This window comes from Balaenoptera borealis (assembly GCF_965194805.1).
Source record: "Balaenoptera borealis genome assembly, chromosome: 3".
Lineage (NCBI taxonomy): Eukaryota > Metazoa > Chordata > Mammalia > Artiodactyla > Balaenopteridae > Balaenoptera > Balaenoptera borealis.
The window spans coordinates 141369506-141388232 of NC_138866.1; the positions used below are offsets into that span (position 1 = coordinate 141369506).

Genomic DNA, 18727 nt, shown 5'->3' on the forward strand with positions numbered 1-18727 from the left:
CTGTCATTAAAGCAAGTAGGCCATGGTGTTCTAGAGGCTGGGCTGTGTTCCAGCTTCTCCCATGGGTAAGTGTTCAAGGGTCTTATTTTAAACTCAGCAGGTTAATTTTCTCATCACAAGACTCTATGAACAATCAGGAAGAAGGAAGGTGATTTTATGGTTGATGGGGATCCATTTCCATGAAGCAGGGCTGAAGTCAGAGCCTCCAGAACCTTCTCCCAGGGTCAGCAGTCAGTCCTGCTCCAGAGCCAAAGACTAAGCGAGATTTCAAGTTCCAAGTGCAGGACAAGGTTTATGAATCAGATTTTGCATTTTTCTAAGCCTCATGATATTTGAAAAACAGTTACAAACAATGGTGACTCTTCATCCAGAAACCATCTGGGCGCCAGTCTTTTTGGGCGTCTACAGGAGCTTTCTCAAGCCCTCGGGTCCACAGGACAAATCCTATTCCAGAGTTCCAGATGCTTGTCCAGATGTGTGTTGGGAATGGGCAGCCCTGGCACTGGACACAGTTAACAGAAGGGCAAGTCCGGCTCCTTTGCAAAGCCAAGTGCTTCCTCTGAACAGCTGTGACCCGTCAGGGCAGAGATAGGAGACTTCTGAGAAAAGTGTGATGTGTGCGTCTGTGTAGATCCGGAGCTTGAGCCTAGTCTAGAGGGCTTGGGGGGTGGGTGGTTTTCCTTGTGGCTTAGTCTTGGGTTGCTTGTGGCATATGGAGCTGTTTCTGGGCTTAAATTTCCCCATCCATATTGGAGATTGAATTGGTCAGGGATTATGTCATCTGGGGCAGAACACTAAGATCTATTTTACTCCTTTGTGGGGAGGTGGAGAGAAAACAAGAATCTGTTGATTGTGAGAATCTGGACCAGTGGTATTTATAACATAAGCATTTACGCTCCCGTACAAAGCCTGCTTCCAAAATACTGTTGTCCCGTGGCCACTGGGTAGGTGACTGGCTGTGCCCCTCTTAACCACCTGGCTTGGTGTTTGCACCGTGTTTGAAATCCACGCAGTTTCACACCCACACCTCTGCGTGAGTGTGCGCGCGCATGCCTATGATGAAAGCAGAAAAGACAAATTGCTTTGTAATGAGGCTAGGGGATTATCAGGCTTTATAGCTGATTTCCCAAAGTCTCAACACAAAGAACCACGAGGAGTAGGTACTATAGGTTGTATAGGTTGCTTTATGCCAAAGGTATAGATAAATATTTATATTTTCTATGTAAACAATCCTTTCACAAATCATGTCTTTGATAAATAATACTAGGTAAGAAAAGAGCAAGTTGCTGTTGCTAAGAAACTCTTACTTGACGGTGAACTTCTGTTTTCATTGTTTTGCAAACTTCTTGAGGAGTTTCTGTGTGCTGGGGACGAAGAGACCCGACATGTGTCTTTGATGTGGTCTCCATCTGGGTACGGCTTACAGTCTGCAGGAAGCATGTTTAGAGAATATGATTCTTCAATGCCCCATTTATGATTTTGGGGGTTTGGCTGGTTTCTCATAGACAGTTTCAAATATTTGTTAAAAAGGAGGGACATCAGAGAATACAAGGCATTTGGGCAAAAGTTCAAAATAGTGCAGAAATAAATGCTTAGAGCATCAGTAGTCATAATAACAATATTGTTCCCTGTGGCATCATAAACTTTCAGCTGTGCCCTGATCAATGTCTTGTGCTTCATGCAGAGGGTCTGACACTGGAGATGGAAAGGCTTGCTTGGCACTTTCCCCGTGGTCCCCAGTGACCGTCCACCATCCCAGAGGTAAAAGCATAGGGTTATAGCTCCCAGTGCTCATAAATCCTTGTGATGGAAACAATACTCATTTGTACAAGTCCTTGTCATGTGAGAGAGGCTGTAGCACGTTTAACTCCTATTTGTTGATTATTTTCGCAGACAGTCATTTTTGCCGAGAGCTTGCTGTGTGTAGGCTTGTTAAATGCCTCATCTCACTTAATCCTCCCTTGCCCGTGAGGGACAGATACTATTCTCATCCCATTTTATTTATGAGGAAACTGAGGCCTAGAGAGATTGACTGACTTGCCCATGATCACACAGGTAGAAAGTGGGCAAGCCTGCGTTCTAATCCACCTGGCTGGCCCATGGGGCAGGGCACACAGTGCCAGGCTGTGACGCCTGTGCTTGGAGCAGTGACCTGCCAACACGGCAGGGCTGGGATGAGGGTGAGGGGCCAGGGGATGAAGGGATGAGGGGCATCATGCCAGCCCAGGGGCAGGGCTGAGTTCTGTCCATGTTGAACATTTTGATCTTTTGCTCATCATGGATTTTTTTTGCATTAATTTTGCCTTTTAAAATCTTGCATTTGGGCATTATCGATCTTGATCACTGGGTTTTACGGTGCTTTGGGCAGGTGTGGGTGAGGACCACGAGGGTTGCTGAGGTCAGGACCCCGCCCAAGGTCCCATGGCCGGAAGTGGAGGAGCTGGGGTATTTGCCAGATCTCCTGGGAGCCAGGCTGGGGGCAGCAGCGTGGCTTACCCCAGTGGGCATCGCTGAGTTCTCAGGAATGTGCTTCCCCTCTTCCAGGTCGGGGAAGAGGTTGAAGAAGACCCGCAAGTATGACATCATCACCACTCCGGCTGAGCGAGTGGAAATGGCCCCCTTGAATGAAGAGGATGACGAGGACGAGGACTCCACAGTATTTGACATCAAATACAGGTACCGGGTGGGAACAGTGGCTTTCTCCTGGGCTCGCTGGCTTGGGGAGGTGGGGCGGTTCACCTTTGAAGACAGTGAGTGGCCAGGCGTGCATTCTTGTTCTTTGGCTAAGTCTTTGACCTTGGGGCATTCTGCTTATAGGGGGGAACTGCTTTGATCCCTCCCAGGAATACACAGCACCCAGAAAGCCAGCAGGGAAGTGCTTGCAGGGAAATGCTTATTCTCAACTCTTTCCTGACGCGAACCCTTGAGAAGTCAGCTTTGTGGGAGCGAAAGGAGGGCTGAATTTCAGACAATGAGCTTGTCATGTACAGACTCTGGGGAATCTAGTCCAAGCAACCGCCATGTACCACACGCCATGCACACAAATGGAAACTTTTTTTTCAACCTGGCTTAGTTGGTAATGGAGAGCATGGGGTGGGGGTTACTCCTTGGATGGAATTTACTGCTGAATTCCAAAGGCAGATGTGTTTCTTTAAGGTGGCCAGTAGGAAAGTCAGAATGACTTTGTGACTTCAGGATTGTAGTTTGGGCTTTGGCTTCTTTTGGGATATACTACTTTGGGAATGTGAGATTCTCACTGTTAGAGCTGGGGGCAAGTGTAATTTAGGGATGGGGGCTTGGAGGCCCAGAGAGGGGCCATGGGTTGCCCAAGGTCACAGTTATTAATGGCAAAGATGAGACACAAATCCAGGCTGGACCCTATCCGGAGATTCCTCCCCCCCCACCAGGGTCCTCCAGAGAAACAGAATCAATAGGATATACACATACAGAAAGAGATTTATTATAAAGGTCCAAGTCTGAAGGCCTGAGAACCAGGAGAGCCGATGGTGTAAGTTCCAGCGAGAGTGCAGGAGAAGACCAATGTCTCAGCTCCAACATGGTCAGGCAGAGAGAGCGAATCCCCCCTTATTCTGCCTTTTGTGCTATTCAGGCCTCCAGTGGGTTGGATGAGGCCCACCCATGCCAGGGAGGGCGATCTGCTTTACTCAGTTTACCCAGACAATTGTTAATCTCAGCCGGAACACCCTCCCAGACACACCCAGACTAATGTTTTACCAAATATCTGGGCACTGTGTCACCCAGTCAGGTTGACCCGTAAGAGTCGCATCACACACAGCTTTTCTGTACCTCCTGACTTGTCCTTTTCCAGCACAGCCTTGAGTATTCTTGGCTATAATGGAGTTAGATTCAAGAAAACAGTGTGCGGGATTTCGATTAGAATTGCATTGACTCTGTAGATTGATTTAAAGAGAATCAGCCCTTTATGCTAAGTGAAATAAGTCAGACAGAGAAAGACAAATACTGTATGATATCACTTATGTGTGGAATTAAAAAAATACAGCAAACTAGTGAATATAACAGAATAAAAGGAAGCAGACTCACAGATAGAGAAAACAAACTAGTGGTTACCAGTGAGGAGAGGGAAGCGGGGAGGGGCAAGATAAGGGTAGGGGATTAAGAACTACAAACTATTCTGTATAAAATAAGCTACAGAGATATAGTGTACAACATGGGGAATATAGCCAGTATTTTATAATAACTATAAATGGACTATAACGTTTAAACATTTTGAATCATTATATTGTACACCTGTAACTTACATAACATTGTACGTCAACTGTACTTCAATAAAAAAAAAAAAAAGAATCAGGCCCTTTATGTTGACTCTTCCCATTCATGAACATGGAATAACTTTCCATTGATTTAGGTATTGGAAAAGATGTCTTTTAAAAACTTCTCCATAAATGTATTATAAATTTTTGCTAGATATATTCCCAGGTGTTTTACATTTTGAGATATATATATATATATATATATATATATATTTTTTTTTTTTTTTTACTTTATTTAAAAAAATATTTTTTGGGGGGTAGCGTGTATCTTTTTAAATTTTTTTTTAATTTTTTATGCAGCAGGTTCTTATTAGTTATCTATTTGACACATATATATGTCAATCCCAATCTCCCAAATTTTTTTACTTTAAAATACTGTTTACTTTAAAAAATGATTTTATTTATACTCAGGTCTGAAAAATAATGCCTGTATTATCATGTTCATGTACATACCAATATTGCAAACAGAGTTTGTTAACAAATCACACCTAAATTTTATGAAGAACGCACAACATTGACATGGATTGGTTATAGATAGAGTGGAGGAACAAACCATTAGCTATAATTTGCAGTTTAGGTAGAGAGCAGCCCCCTTTGAGAAGAATCAAAACAATTACTAACCTGCACCCATACTGCAAAATACTATGTACATAAGAAAGTGATTATACTGATTTTATTGCTAAGCCGTTTTATCGGTCTCACATTCAAGGCACAGAAATGAAACAAAATGTGAAGACCACGATGTCCTCATTATGAGTCACAATGGAAAGGCTCAGCTGCATCCTGCAGGCCTGGGGTTCTTGTACGATAGGGAGCCCTTGATGGCTTAAGTGGATCAACGGACTGTTTTGATTTTGAGCCGTGGGATGGGATCTCATCCATATTTGGTGTGTGAGCCAACTCCACGGGGGCTAGGATAGATGGAACCATTTTTGTGGTAGCCTCAGACCCAACTACATAAGAAAAGACCCTAAGCAAAGAAATATCACTGTCTGTCCAGAAAGTCTAACTGTTGACTCTTTCTTGAGTATAAGCTGGAAAAGGGGCCCCTCTAGAGAATCTGGATACAAATATTATTGTGGTTCAAAGACTGCTGGTGGAGGTCGTGTCTGGTGTCACAAAGAGGAGGAAAGTATTGAAACCACTGTCAGATTAAGAAGCTTCCACAACGAGTCTCAGTTCTTCAAATAATGCAGCAAGTTCCTTTCCTAGGAAAAGTTAGCGCTGTACTGGCGTTGCTCCTGGCTGTGAAACTCACCATCAAAGGCAAACGATTTCAAAATTAAAACTTTTTTTTTTCAGTTTTATTGAGATATAATTGACATACAGCACCGTATAAGTTGAAGGTATACAGCATAATGACATACATATATTGTGAAATGATCACCACAATAAGTTTAGTTGGCATCTAGCACCTCACATAGTTACAAAAACATTTTTTTTACCTTGTGATGAGAACTTAATAGGATCTACTCTCTTAGCAGCTTTCAGATCTATCATACAGCAGTGTTAACCTGTAGTCATCATGTTGTACATTACATCCCCGGGAGGTATTCACCTTGTAACTGGAAGTTTGTACCTTTTGACCACCTTCACCCAATTCCTCCATCCCCAACCCCCTGCCTCTGATAACTGCAAATCTGATCTCTTTTTCTATGAGTTTGGTTTTTCTAGATTCCACGTATAAGTGAGATCGTACAGTATTTGTCTTTCTCAGCCTGACTTATTTCATTTAACATGATGCCCTCGTGGTCCATCCACGGTATTGTAAGTGGCAGGATTCCCTTCTGTTTTATGCTGACTAGTATTCCATCGTGTGTGTGTCTGTGTGTGTGTGTATTTCACATTTTCTTTATTTATTCATCTGTTGTTGGACACGTAGGCTGTTTCCATGTCTTCGCTCTTGTAAATAATGCTGCTGTGAACCTTGGGGTGCAGATATCTCTTCAGCATAGTGATTTTGTTTCCAAAGGCAAATGATTACATGGAACTACCTGGTAGGTGTTAAGGTAGCAGGTAATACTTTTGCTGTTTGAGAGTCCGAGCTTGCTCCCTGGTCTGTTGCAATGCTCTGGAGCATTTTTGTTGGCCACTGTAATAATGGGCCCTCTATCTCTATGTGACACAGCGATAGCACGGGACCCTTTCACACATGGTAATTTTTAATACAGGAATCACTTAAGGTCCCCCAGGCACCTCTATGCCTCTCCTCCACCCCGATTCTGGGCAGAAGCTCAGGACTCAGCAAGTCCATTCATATTAGTCTTTCATCCCAGATCATCCACGGTAATGACCCCTGTGTCCCACAGGATCAGTCTCCACTCCCGGGTTTCTGCTTCTGGGGCTGCTGGCTTCTCTCTGCTGTCACTTTGGGGACAGCTTCAAAGACAGGTTCCTCTGCAAGCCACTGCCACATGACTCATGACCTCAATCTGATCTCTTTTTTTAAAAAAATATCACTTTCTTACTTTCTGTTCATGGTGTCTAGAAATGCAGTTGATTTTTAAAAAATATTGATTTAAAAAAATCCCGTAACCTCATTAAACTCTTATGAATTCTAGTAGTGTAAATGTGGATCTTTTGAGTTTTCTATGTAGATATATCACTTGAGACTAATAAGACTGCCTCCCTTCCCCCCAGGTCCTTCAACATTCTATCTCTCTCTTTTTTAAGCCTTTTTATACTCACTTTTGGCCTCTAAGTCATTGTTAAATAGAAGTGATGATAATAGGCATCCTGTCTTGTTTTTGATCTTAAAGGGTGTGCTTTCAATATTGACACTAAGAGCAGTGTTTGCTGTAGGGTTTTGTAGATTTTTTTTCCCCAGGAAGCTTCCCTCTATTCCTAGTTTGCTAATGTCAAATTTTATTAAATTCTTTTTCTAGCTCTGTTGAGAATATTATACTTTCTCCTTTAATCTGTTAAGGTGGTGAACTTATATTCATTGATTTTTTTTCTAATATTAAACCAACTTTGCATTCCTGAGATAAAGGAGCTTGGTCATGGTCATGTTACCTTTTTATTCACAGTGCTACCTTCAGTTTGCTGATATTTTGCTTAGGACTTTCTTGTTTCTCTTAGTGACTGAGATTGGTTTGTCATTTTCCTGTTTTGTAATATCCTTGTCAGGCTTTGGTAGAAGTTTTACTAGCTTTATAAAACAAGTTAGGTCTGTTCCTTATTTTCCTTTTCTCTGGAATAGTTAGTATCAGATTAGAATTATTTGTTTCCTAAATGTTTAGTAGAATATGCTAAAACTGGCTGGACCTTGATGCTTTCTTTGTTTGAAGATTGGAAAACACTATTGATGTCCAATTCTTTGAATAGTCATAGGACTATTTAGTCTTTATTTCTTCTTGGGTCAGTTTGGATGGGTTGTATGTTTCTGGGATTCTGTCCATGTCGTGTAAGTTTTCAAATGTATTGTCCTAAGGTTATTCACAACATTCTCTTTTTATCATCTTTTTATTCTTTGTCAAATGTGTAGTTGTGGTCCCCTTTTCATTCTTAATATTGATTCTGTTTGCCTTTTCTCCTATTTCTTGATCAGTCTTGCTGGACGTTTAATTTTATTCATCTATACAGAGAGCCAACTTTTGGTTTATTTGATCCTCGCTATTATATTAGCATTTTCAATTTCGGTTGATTTCTGCTCTTCTTCCTTAAGCTTTCTTTGAGTGCGTTCTTTTTTTCTAACTTCTTCCATTGCATATTTAGCGCCTTCATTTTCATCCTCCTTTTCTGGTGTAAGCATTTATTCTGTAATCTTATCTACTTCAGCTGCCTTCCACAGGCTTTCCTTATCACTGCCAGGCGCTATCCTGCTTCCCTGTTTGTTGTAAAGGACGGACTTCAAGTGGTTCATGTGAGAAGTTGGTGCTGTTTGTGAGGATGTGAGTGAACTTGGGGGTGAGTCACTGGACACAAAACCACTCTAGTCCTCGGGACCAAAGATGATTGACCATTTAAAAAGACCAGGTCATAGCTTTTATTACAAATGTAATATATGGTATAGAAATTACGGATAAGAAAAAGGGAAAATAAAATCACCTTTAATCTCACTACTTAACGATAACCACTAGAGTGTGTGTGAGTACGTACCCGTGGAATTTTCTTTTTTACAGAAATAGGACCATGTTACACGTGCTGCTTTGGAACATTTTTCCACCCGAACAGCATATCACAAACGACTTTTCAGGTCAATACATTTGAAAGAACAAGAATTTTAAGGCCAATTTTATGTTGGCTTTAGCGTTTTTGAGAACTGCTCTGTCTGCACATGATAATCTGTTCACAGGTCCTCGTCTTTCCTGTTTAGAGATGGCTCAAGTAAATTTTTTGGTTCCCCCTGGGAGACAGACTACATTTAAATCGGATGTGGCTGAATCACGGCCTTGGGTGGTTTTATGAGTGAGTGCAAAGAGGGAAGTCACGTTTTTGGCGCCCGGGCAGTAAGGCCGTAACCTGCCTTGTATTACACGTGCAGCTCTCTGATAACATCTCCTGCCTTAGAGCCCGTGAGCATCAGCCAGGCAGGAAGTGGGGTGGAGAGAAGGCAGGCAGGGCAAGGCTTCCGTGGGCAGCACTCCTCCCAGGCTCCCATGCCCCTGGGATGTCACAACGCATGAGGTAAGGCCTCCGATGTTTAGGGCCAGATGTGGGGAGGGAAAAGAGTCTGTGGAAGTGAGTTTCCAACTCTGTACTTAAAAAGGCTAATTGGAAGAGAGAAATGATGGCTAAATGGAGTACAGAGACCCCTGGGGTTTTGAAATGGTTCCGTATTTCAGAAGGCGGGTGCATCCTGGCTGCATGTGTTTTGAGCTTGGTTGGCCTAGCGTGCAGATGTGGCTGATGTCGTGGACCTCTGGGCCTCCCTGGTTTATCACCGGAGCCTTCTGTGGCACCCTCCAGGTGTCCCCTGAGGCGAGGCAGATGCTGCTCTTCCTGCTGTTTGTCTGGTAGGTGGCACCAGAAGCCGTGACAAGCGCAGCCCAAAGGTGTGCTGCTGGGAGAACACGCAGCTCCTGCCACTCCTGGTCTCCAGGCGCCGGGAGGGAGGGTGGGCTTGGTGCCCCTGCTTCTTAGGTTTGGAAAAGACGTGGCCCGTGGGGTGCAGATGTGTGCCCCAGAAATGCCTGACTCCCACCGTCTTGTGGATAGGGCTTCCGGAGGGAATATAATTAGAAACGGATGAGATGTTCCCCGCACTTCTGGGGACTGTGCCTGGTATCTTGGCTTTAGAACAAAAGGCGTTTGGTGGCTGTTTGCAGCCAGCGGCCCCTGGAGGCTGTGGTGGGAGAGGGAGAAAACGGACTTGACTTGCTTATCCTAGACTGAGGCCCGAGGTCAGGGTCCCCATGGCCACCCTATGGCAGAGACAAAGCTAAGGCCCTGCTAAGCACACTCAGGGCAGTGACTTCTAGAATCCTTGAGCTCGGAGGGCCCTTCGGCCCGTCCCACGCTCCCTCATCACCTGAGGACGAGGAGTGAGGCTGCTAGGAGCGTCAGCGTGGGGACCGCTGCAGAGGCAACGGGTACCCTGAGCTTCTGGGGCCTGTAAGGAATCAGAGGGGACCTGGTGACCTGCAGTCTCCCCAGGGTGGCTGCAGCATCCTCCCTGGACCTGAAACGGCATCAGAGGCCATCCCCAAAGCAGTTTGAATAACTCTCTGCCAGCCCTCTTGCTTTGTAGAACGCCGAGCTTATGTGTTATATATAAATGGGCATCTCCTGAGGCATTTTTGTTTCTCTGAAAACCAATATTGGCATTCTGGGGGCAGTTCTCAGCTAAGGCATTGTGCACCTTAAAACTATTTGAGTTTTATATCTATGAGGAGGGAGACTATGCAAACAGGAATTTGTGTGGCGATGAAAATTTACTGCTAGGTGATTCTGTTTTTCATTGAAGTATAGTTGATTTACAATGTTGTGTTAGTTTCAGGTGTACAGCAAAGTGATTCAGTTACACACACATATATATATCTGTTCTTTTTCAGATTCTTTTCCCTTATAGGTTATTACAAAATATTGAGTATAGTTCCCTGTGCTATACAGTAGGTCCTTGTTGGCTAACTATTTTATATTGATATATAGTAGTGTGTATATGTTAATCCCAAACTCCTAATTTATCCCTCCCCACCTTTTCCCCTCTGGTAACCATAAGTTTGTTTTCTATGTCTGTGGGTCTATTTCTGTTTTGTAAATAAATTCATTTGTATCATTTTTTAGATTCCACATATAAGTGATATCACACGGTATTTGTCTTTCTCTTTCCGACTTACTTCACTTAGTATGATAATATGATAAGCTCTAGGTCCATCCATGTTTAAGTGAATCTGACTTAGTTTCCTGCCTACATGGACACACAGTTTATAGTGCTGTGTAAGGATCAGGCAAAGAAAAGGGGGAAAAAAAGGAAAACACACAAATAATCCTAACTAGCAGTGCTTTTGTAAAAGCTAGCCATGTTATTCAGTTGTTCTTTTTTGTGTTCGATGTCCTGGGATGAAAGTGGGAAGACTGCCAAGGGCCCCCCGGCACCTGGTGGTGTGGTCCTCACGTCTGTCTGTCTCAGGAGAACTCACACACGTGGCCCGGCTTCCTCCCTCGGCTTCTCCATTCCGTGGCTTCTGTGCCGTCTTCCTGAGGTGTCCTTGTCTGCTGCACCGAGGGGTCAGCTGCCAGTGTGCAGGACAGGTGCTGAGACAGGTGCTCCCGTGTGGAAGTCTCTTTCTGCCGACAGACAAACTTCTTGTAAAACATGGGACAGGGACAGGTTGGGGCATGTCCCTCTCCTTCTCTGGGATGGCTGTAACCCAATGTCGCTGTACAGGACAGTTGCAAATCTGAAGGGAATAAGCATGGGTCATGGCACCTAAACGTGCCTTTACTTCACCTGGAGTTTCCAGGGAGTGTGGGAGCGGGGTCTGCATGGACCACCTTTCTGGTTAATCTTAGTGACAAAGCAGGGATGTCAATAGCAGTTTGGCTGTTCTGGAGGAGGGAAAGGGCCCAGAGAGCCCTCGTAGAAATCTCTGCTTGTCACCTTCTGCGTGCGCCCAGCTCACTGCGAGTGCAGGACGGGTAAGCCTGGCCCTGCCCTCGGGGAGCTTGTACTGAGGTGGGGAGTCCAGGAACACGGACTCTTATAAGAGGACCTGGTAAACGCCACAGGGAGGAAAGAACAGGGTGCTGTGGGCAGCCAGCAGGGGCACATCACCCTGGCACCTCTTCCCAGAGGAGATGAAGTTTACAGGGGGTTTGGAAGGAGCAGGGAGCGAGCCAGGAGCAGATCGACGGGCAGGGAGGAGTGAGGGCATTCGAGGAAGAAGTAATAGCATGTCGACAGGTGCCAGTTTGAGCGGGTGTAGGGCTAACCGGGTGAGCTGCAGCTGTGAGCCTGTCCCCCCAGGACCCTCCCCAGGGGAGAGCCCCAAAGCTTCATGGCCTCAGGGGAACAGTGGGATGAAAAGAAGAGAGCCGGGACTTTACAACCTGCCTCCTCACCCCAGTCCCCCTGTCGGTTTTCCCCAGAGCTTCCCGAGTCACAGTCACACCAGAGAGTCTGAAGGGCAGCCAAGCACACTGCTCAGACTTGAGATCCAGAGCTGGTGACCTCCGAGGTGCTGGCACGCGCCCAGAGCAGCTGCTCCCCGTGGGGCGGGCGAGCGGGTCTGTTTTCTTTTTCCAGGAGCAGCCCTGGAGATTTAGTTCTGCTGAGGAGGGAGCCTGAGGAATGAGATGTGCTTGATGGCTCGTGGTGGGCTCCCCTCCTCCTGCTCCGTCTCTACCCACTGTGTGTGTGTGTGTGTGTGTGTGTGTGTGTGTGTGTGTGTGTGTGTGTGTGCGCGCGCGCGCGCATGCGCGCGTTTATTCCTGTAAGCACAAGGAGTCAACGGCTGCACACAGGGGGAATGGGGTGCAGGCAGGGAAGCTGGCAGAGCATCCCGGGGTGTGCCCTTGGGGCATCCGGAAGACGCAGTTCAACAAAATAACAATCTTGGGACACCTGCGAAGGTGAATTTTCAGTGCGTTGGCGGTATGTAAAGTTCACATCTCTGCGAATTCTGACGGTCTGCTTTTTCCAGATTCAGCAGGCTCACGGTAGTCTGCTTTTGTTCATATGCACACCTGCTCTGGGTAGCTCTTGGGAATCGGGTCCCTTTACTCTGGTCCGATTCTTGATTTTTGAAAGCTTTGCTGCTCCGTCTGCAGTCCCCTGGCCCCGACCCCTCATGCTCGACATTGAACTTGCAGCAGGATGCAGGGGAAGGCCTGACTGTGAGGTCAAGGCCGCTGGGAGTCTTAACATTTGAGGTCCTCAGGCTGCATCTGTAGAGTGGGGGTGTCTGGTCTCCGTGGATGTCAGTAAGCAGGGATGAGCCCCCCTCTTCCTAGCCCAGAGGAGGGGGCATGTGGGTGAGCCAAGAAAGCCAGCCTTCACAGCGTGGACATGGCCGTGGGGATTTATCTTTTTCTTCTTCTAATCTGTTGAACAGGGGACCCTAGTGGTCAATATGAGGATACCCATGTCTATTTTTTTTAAATTTGGAAATAATTTCAAACTTAAAAGTTGCAAAACAAAAACAGTAGAGACAACACCCGGATACCCTTTACCTATATTTTCCTATTTTAAAATTTTGCCTCATTTGCCTTATGATGGCTCTGTGTGTGTGTTCAGATTTTTTTTTCTGAACCATTTTCTGAACGTAAGTTACGTCTATCATGTCCCTTTCCCCCCAGTACGTAAGTGTGTATTTCCTAAAAATAGGATGTCCATATCTTTCAGTAATTAGTTACCTGATATTTATATTTGGGATCATATAACGTTATGAAAAGCAGTTTATTATTTTATAAGTTCTATTAAGTCCCCACTGTTTTCCCATGTGATTATGTAATGCCCATGTTCAAACATTAATAGATGCTGGGGACCTCTCAGATTTTCCCTCCTTTTCTAAGTCCCTTTGGATGATGTCTTGAATAGATTTAGTTTTTCAACTTTCACTCATTGTACAAATATTTCTTGCACCCCCTACAATTGTCTGACACTGTGCTTGGTGCTGGGGTTTAAATGTGAACAAGCTCCAACAAGGGTCTCACCTGCAGGGAGCTCCCAGTCTAAGCAAGAGACAGACACGAATCAGATAATTACGTAAACCATAAACCAGGGGCCAGCAGGCTAAGGGCCCTGGGCCAGATCAGCCCACTGCCTATTTTTGTATGGCTCCTGAGCCAAGAGTGATTTTTACATTTTTGATGGTTGGAAAAGAATCAAAAGAAGAATAACAGTTCATGACATGTAAAAATTAAATGCAATTCAAACCTCAGTGTCCACAAATAAAGTTTTATTGGAGCACAGCCATGCCAAGCATTTCCAGCGGCAGGGTTGAGCAGTTGCCACAAAAACTAGAGGACCTGCAAAGTCAAAAATATTTAGTACTCTCTGGACTTCTACAGGGAAGGTTTGCCGAGCCCCGGTGTAAATACCCACCGAAGTGCTAGGAAGGAGTAAGAGTACCTCTTACAAGGGTAAGAGAAGTGGTGTACTAGGGGTCTGTGTGGGGACCTAGGAAAGGATCCTGAGCTGGGAGCTGAGGGAAGGGAAGGCGTTACCTGGAGGAGTGGGTGTGCGTTCCAGGCAGCACGTTCAAAGGTCCTGGGGTTGAGGAGGGTGGCGTTTTCAAGGACTGAAAAGGCAGCTTGTGTGGCAGGAATAGAGATGGGGGTGAGAGAGATGGAGGCGCTGCTGGAGGGGCACGGGGAGGGGTGTCAACTGCCCTGCTAGGACGATGGCGTGGCCTGGAGGATGGTCGTGGTTAGGGAGGGGTCACAATGGGTGTGCGGCTCTGCCAGAGGCCATTGACTTGTTCTTCTTCTTTTAGGTAAAACCTGTTCTCCAGCGTGTTGGCATCCTGTGGCTGGTCGGCTGAAGCTGGGGGGTGTGAAGGATCTGGAAGCTGTCCCGTCCGAGGTGTTGAAACCAAAACAAACATTATTTATGAAACTCTGGCACAGTTGTGTGTAGAATGTCGGCTCCGAATGTCACTGCAGGAGACACCACTCTCTGGACGCCCCTTTAAAATGTCACCCTTTATTCCCTCCTCAAGAAGGCTTTTGCCTTGCTAAGGGGCAAGGGGAAACATGCTGATTTAAAAAATAATTTTAAAGCAACTGCCGACAAAAGTAAAAGAGATCAGAAGTTATCAAGAACCTAAAAAAAGCCTAAAGGATATTCAGCGGCATATTTAGGATTTCTGACAGTCTGCTCTCCTGGATCTACGAACTTTTAGATGTCTGACCCTTTGTGGTCTTTCTGGGCTTGGTCGAGTTCTGGCCTTTCGTTGGTGGTGGCCGCGTGAAAGTTCAGAGTGCAAGGGGTCGGAGCTGCTCAGCTCGTAGCAGATGTAAACACGTCCTGTGGCTCCTTTTCTTTTCCTTTTTCGAAAGGGTTCAGCAGAATTAGGCATGGCTAGCTCACAAAGAATTCTCAATATCAGGGAGAAACCTAGACCTGTGTGTGTGCATGTGGGTGTGTGTGTGCATGTGTGTGTGTGTATGTACATGTGAGATAATTTCTCCATCTCTAAAGAGAAAAGAAAGTGTTTGGCAGCCTTTGCTTAGTAACATCCATTGTGTGTTTCTCTGCCCTGTCACCGTTCTACATTGTTGGTCTTAGAAATGGAATTTAAAAAAAATCACTGTGATAATTTAAATGAATGGTGATTTGGTTGGCTGAACAAAGCCCACTGCCAGGGACTACGTTTGCAGTTGGTCCAGGCCAGACTGGCCTAGGAACCCACCTGGACCCAGAAGGTTACTGCAGGAAGGCCCCTCCCGCAGGTGGGTTTGGGTGGTGGCTTCTCTTTCAGCTCGAGTGCCCGACACTTGCTGGAAGCAGGGCCTCGGGCTGACTTCTCAGGATGATAGAGGCCTCCCATTTCACTGTTTCCCCCGGGTTATTTGCTGCAACGGATATCCTTCTGCTAAAGTCTCCTAGCAGCGCCTTTGGGGGCCGGCTACTCTGTTCTCTCTGGAAAGGTGTTTTGTAATTTTTTTAATCATCTCCTCTTTTCTGGCATTCTGCAGGGTTTGCAAATTTGCCTGTTTATTGTCTGCTTCACTGCTTGGGATGAAAACTCTGGCCTTTCCCTACTCGCCCCTATTTTCAGATTTTTCGGTTTCCTGAGAAGGGGCTGCCCTGCTTTGGGGTCCCTGGTTCCCAAGGCCCGCTGGGCATGGGTGCTCTGAAGCCCTGGCCCATCAGGGTGGCACTTCGGCCTCTGCAGAAGAGAGGGGCGGCCACTCTGAGGACAGTGGCCTCCTGCTCCTTGGCTCCCTCCCGTGATTTTGCTTCTTTTGTTGACTTTCCTTCTCCCTTTCTCCGCCCTGTTTGCCAGAGGGGTGGGCCTGCTTTATCTCTACCCTCCACCGTGTCCTCGTGGGCCTGGGTGGTGACTAAATGGGATGGGCCGCCTAGCAGCTGTGTGCTGTCCAGACCTTTGAACTGGAACCGTGGCTCACACTTGCCTTTCCGACAACCGCGTCTGAACCATCTGCGGAGAAGCTGGATTCTTCTGCCTGACGTATGAACGCCGGCCTCTGTCTGCCAGGTGCTCGTCACAGGGCCTGGCAGAGGCGGCCACCAAGAATGACCTTCCAGATGCCACAGCTTTGGCACTAGAGGCTCTTAAATAAAAAACCCTTCTGGCGTGAGCTGTGTATGCATCAGTTTGGAGGTTTTCTGAGATGGAGGCCAGCAAGGTGCCTTCTTTTGATCAGGGATGTGGGCCCGAGGCTCAGAGGAGGGCAGAGCGGGGGGGCCCAGGGGAGGTACTGGGCCTGGGGCCGGCCTGGGTCCGAAGCCCTGGGCGCCTCAGTGCTGGGGCTCGGATCGAGCTCAGGGGCCAGGTCCCACCCAGGCCCCTCTGCCTCTAAGTCCTGCCAGAGTGACAAAGTTCTGTGGGATTCCAGAGGTGCAGAGAGAGCTGGTGGTGGTAGGGGGGCTAGAGGTCCCCTGTTGTGGGCAAGGCATTTGTGGTGACCGGTGCTGGGGAGAGTGGGGTCCCAGGCAGAGGGGAGAAAGGAGGGTGCGATGCGGAGAGGAGGCTGCAGGGGGCCTTCCTTTACCTGCATAATCCAGCTCCTCCTCTGCGAAGACAAGTTCCGTTTCTTAAAAGCAGAGTGAGTTGGGTCTTGGGGAAGCAAAGTTGGGCTGGAAGGAATATCGGACCTGGGTGGGATGACTTCCTTTCTCTAATGCCTCCTTCTTTTTGTTCTTTTCATGGGCACTTCAGAGGGGCCAACTTTGGGGTCCAAAGGGACAGCACTGTCCAAATGGATCCCACACCCCCCAGTGTTACTGCCTTCCTCCCTCGGTGAAAGATTAGATGTTCCTTAGCTGGGGGCACCCCGATTCCAAAGACCCGGTTCCCGTTCTTTTGCGAGTATTTGGGGACTTGTCAGATCACGTGTCCAGTATCGGCTCTGGAAGGTGTGACCATTATAGAGACATGATCTAGTCGGTGTCTTCTGGATTCACTTAAAAATAGGACTGGAAGTTATGAGAAAACATTTCAGACTGATGTAAGTAGCAGAATTTTGATTAAAAATGGATTTATTATAAAAGCGATGTTTTCATGGGTGACATTTTGGAAGACAGATAGTTAATTATAAAGAAGATAAAAACAAGTTATCCAGATAATAATACCCTTAACAGCATTTTGATGTTCCCTCCCTTCCTTCCTTCCTCGCTTCCTTCCATCATTTATCTGCATTTATCATTTGCAAACATTTATTGAACGCCCACTTACGCTGGACTCTGTGTTAATTGGAAGGCTCGAGAAGCTGAGTCTCGGGGGAAGACCAGACACGTGACCTAGAGGGATGACAGAGCATAAAGGCTGTGACAGGGATGCGAGGGCCTCAGAAGCCTTGACAAGGGAGGGGCCAGCTCTGCTTTACACTACGAGTGGCCTCTGGACTTCTGTGTGAGTGCCTTTTCATGTTTTTCTCTACACATTTGGGTCATACAACCTGATTTTTTCACTTACCATTATGAGCATTTCCTGGTGTCCACAAATATTTAAAACGGTTTTAAAAAGAGCCTTAGCATTGTATTTTGTAGAATTGCACCACTGAGGGACCCCATCTCTGATCTCTACTGGCAAAAGCAAAGAGCAAGAGAGGCCCCATGCCAAGTACAAGGAGTGAGGTCCTTGGGGTCTGAACTGGACCCCAAGGAGAGCTCAGACGACGGCTAGTTTCCTTTCCTCCTTCTCTTTCCTCCTCTTTAGACCCCTTTTGATATTTCAGCCTGAAGCCTGGGGAAGGATGAAGTCTGCCTGAGTGCAGAGCTCGGGTCACCATGGTCCAGCATCATCTCTGCTCGCGGCCAGGCCCGGCTGTCACCACCCAGCTGTGTGCAGTTCTGACCCTCGGCTGTCCCCACCCTGGCTGAGCAGCTCAGTGACCGTCCTTGTGTCACTGAGTGGAACCCACAAAAGGCAGCTGCTGCCCGTGTGGAGCCTGTCCAGGGAGGGCAGAGTACGCTGGGGCCCCTGACCCGCGGCAGACCCATCAGAGCCCCACTAGCCTTCCCAGAACCGCTGTGGGCGTCACCTCAGCATGAGCCCCCAGTGGTCCTGATGTGCAGAGACGGTTCAGAAGCACTGGTCTCCCGAGTCCTGTCCTTGAAGCGGCCGTCGTGTGAGGTTTGGATTCAATTTTAGTTGTTCTCAGGTGTCTTTCCGATTGTCCCCACACCACTGACTTGGGATGCTGCCTTGGTCAGGCACTAAGTTCTATATCAGACTTTTATGTTCAAAGCTTTTGCATCTTACCTCTGTGGTATGTGGTATTAATGATCATCCTTGGGATGAGGTCCTAGGGCCTGGAAAGAGCCAACCCAAAGCCCGCACCCCAGCAGGGAGCACTGCCAAGCAGGAGGACGCTGGGATGTGTAGGGTGGGTGTGCAGGCTGGAAGGGCACTGGGGGGTCATGGAGTCCAGCATCGTCATTCTACGCTTGAGTAAACTCGGGCTCCCAGAGTTTATGGGAATTCCAACTGTTTCCTCCACAGGAGGGTAAATTCCCTCTGAGCCTGGAGCGTCTGTACCCAGAACCCTAAGCAAGACAGGCAGAGGCCGCTGTCTTCCTCTTTCTCCCGTTTTTCCTCCTACACCTGTACCTCATGGCTTTCCCGCCCCACCTGGCGGGGGGTTGGTGGGATGCTGAGGGGTGTGTCGGGGGCACCACTCCCCCACGTCCAGACTGGAGAGGGTGTGGTGACTGCCTGCGGGGCAGAGAGTGGATTTGGACCCACCTATAAAAAAACCTCAGATTCACAGTGCCGTGCCACCGAGGGAGACCGCCGTCAGGTGTTTCCCAAAAGCAGTAAGCTCGGTGACTATGGAGTCTGAAAGCCTTGAATTTCACC

The 18727-nt window shown here is 47.1% G+C and overlaps 1 protein-coding gene and 1 long non-coding RNA gene across 2 annotated transcripts in view; one reads left to right on the forward strand and one right to left on the reverse strand.

Moving 5' to 3' along the window:
- FAM174B (family with sequence similarity 174 member B) overlaps positions 1–16004 on the forward strand; it is a 39472-nt gene extending 23468 nt beyond the window's left edge. Inside the window, exons 2-3 of the mRNA XM_082388946.1 lie at positions 2545–2676; positions 14174–16004. Coding sequence (XP_082245072.1) covers positions 2545–2676; positions 14174–14177 — 136 coding nt within the window. The 3' untranslated portion in view covers positions 14178–16004. The remainder of the gene's footprint in view (positions 1–2544; positions 2677–14173) is intronic.
- LOC309627212 overlaps positions 1–18727 on the reverse strand; it is a 241730-nt gene that overhangs the window by 138351 nt on the left and 84652 nt on the right. The gene's annotated exons all lie outside the window — the stretch shown is intronic.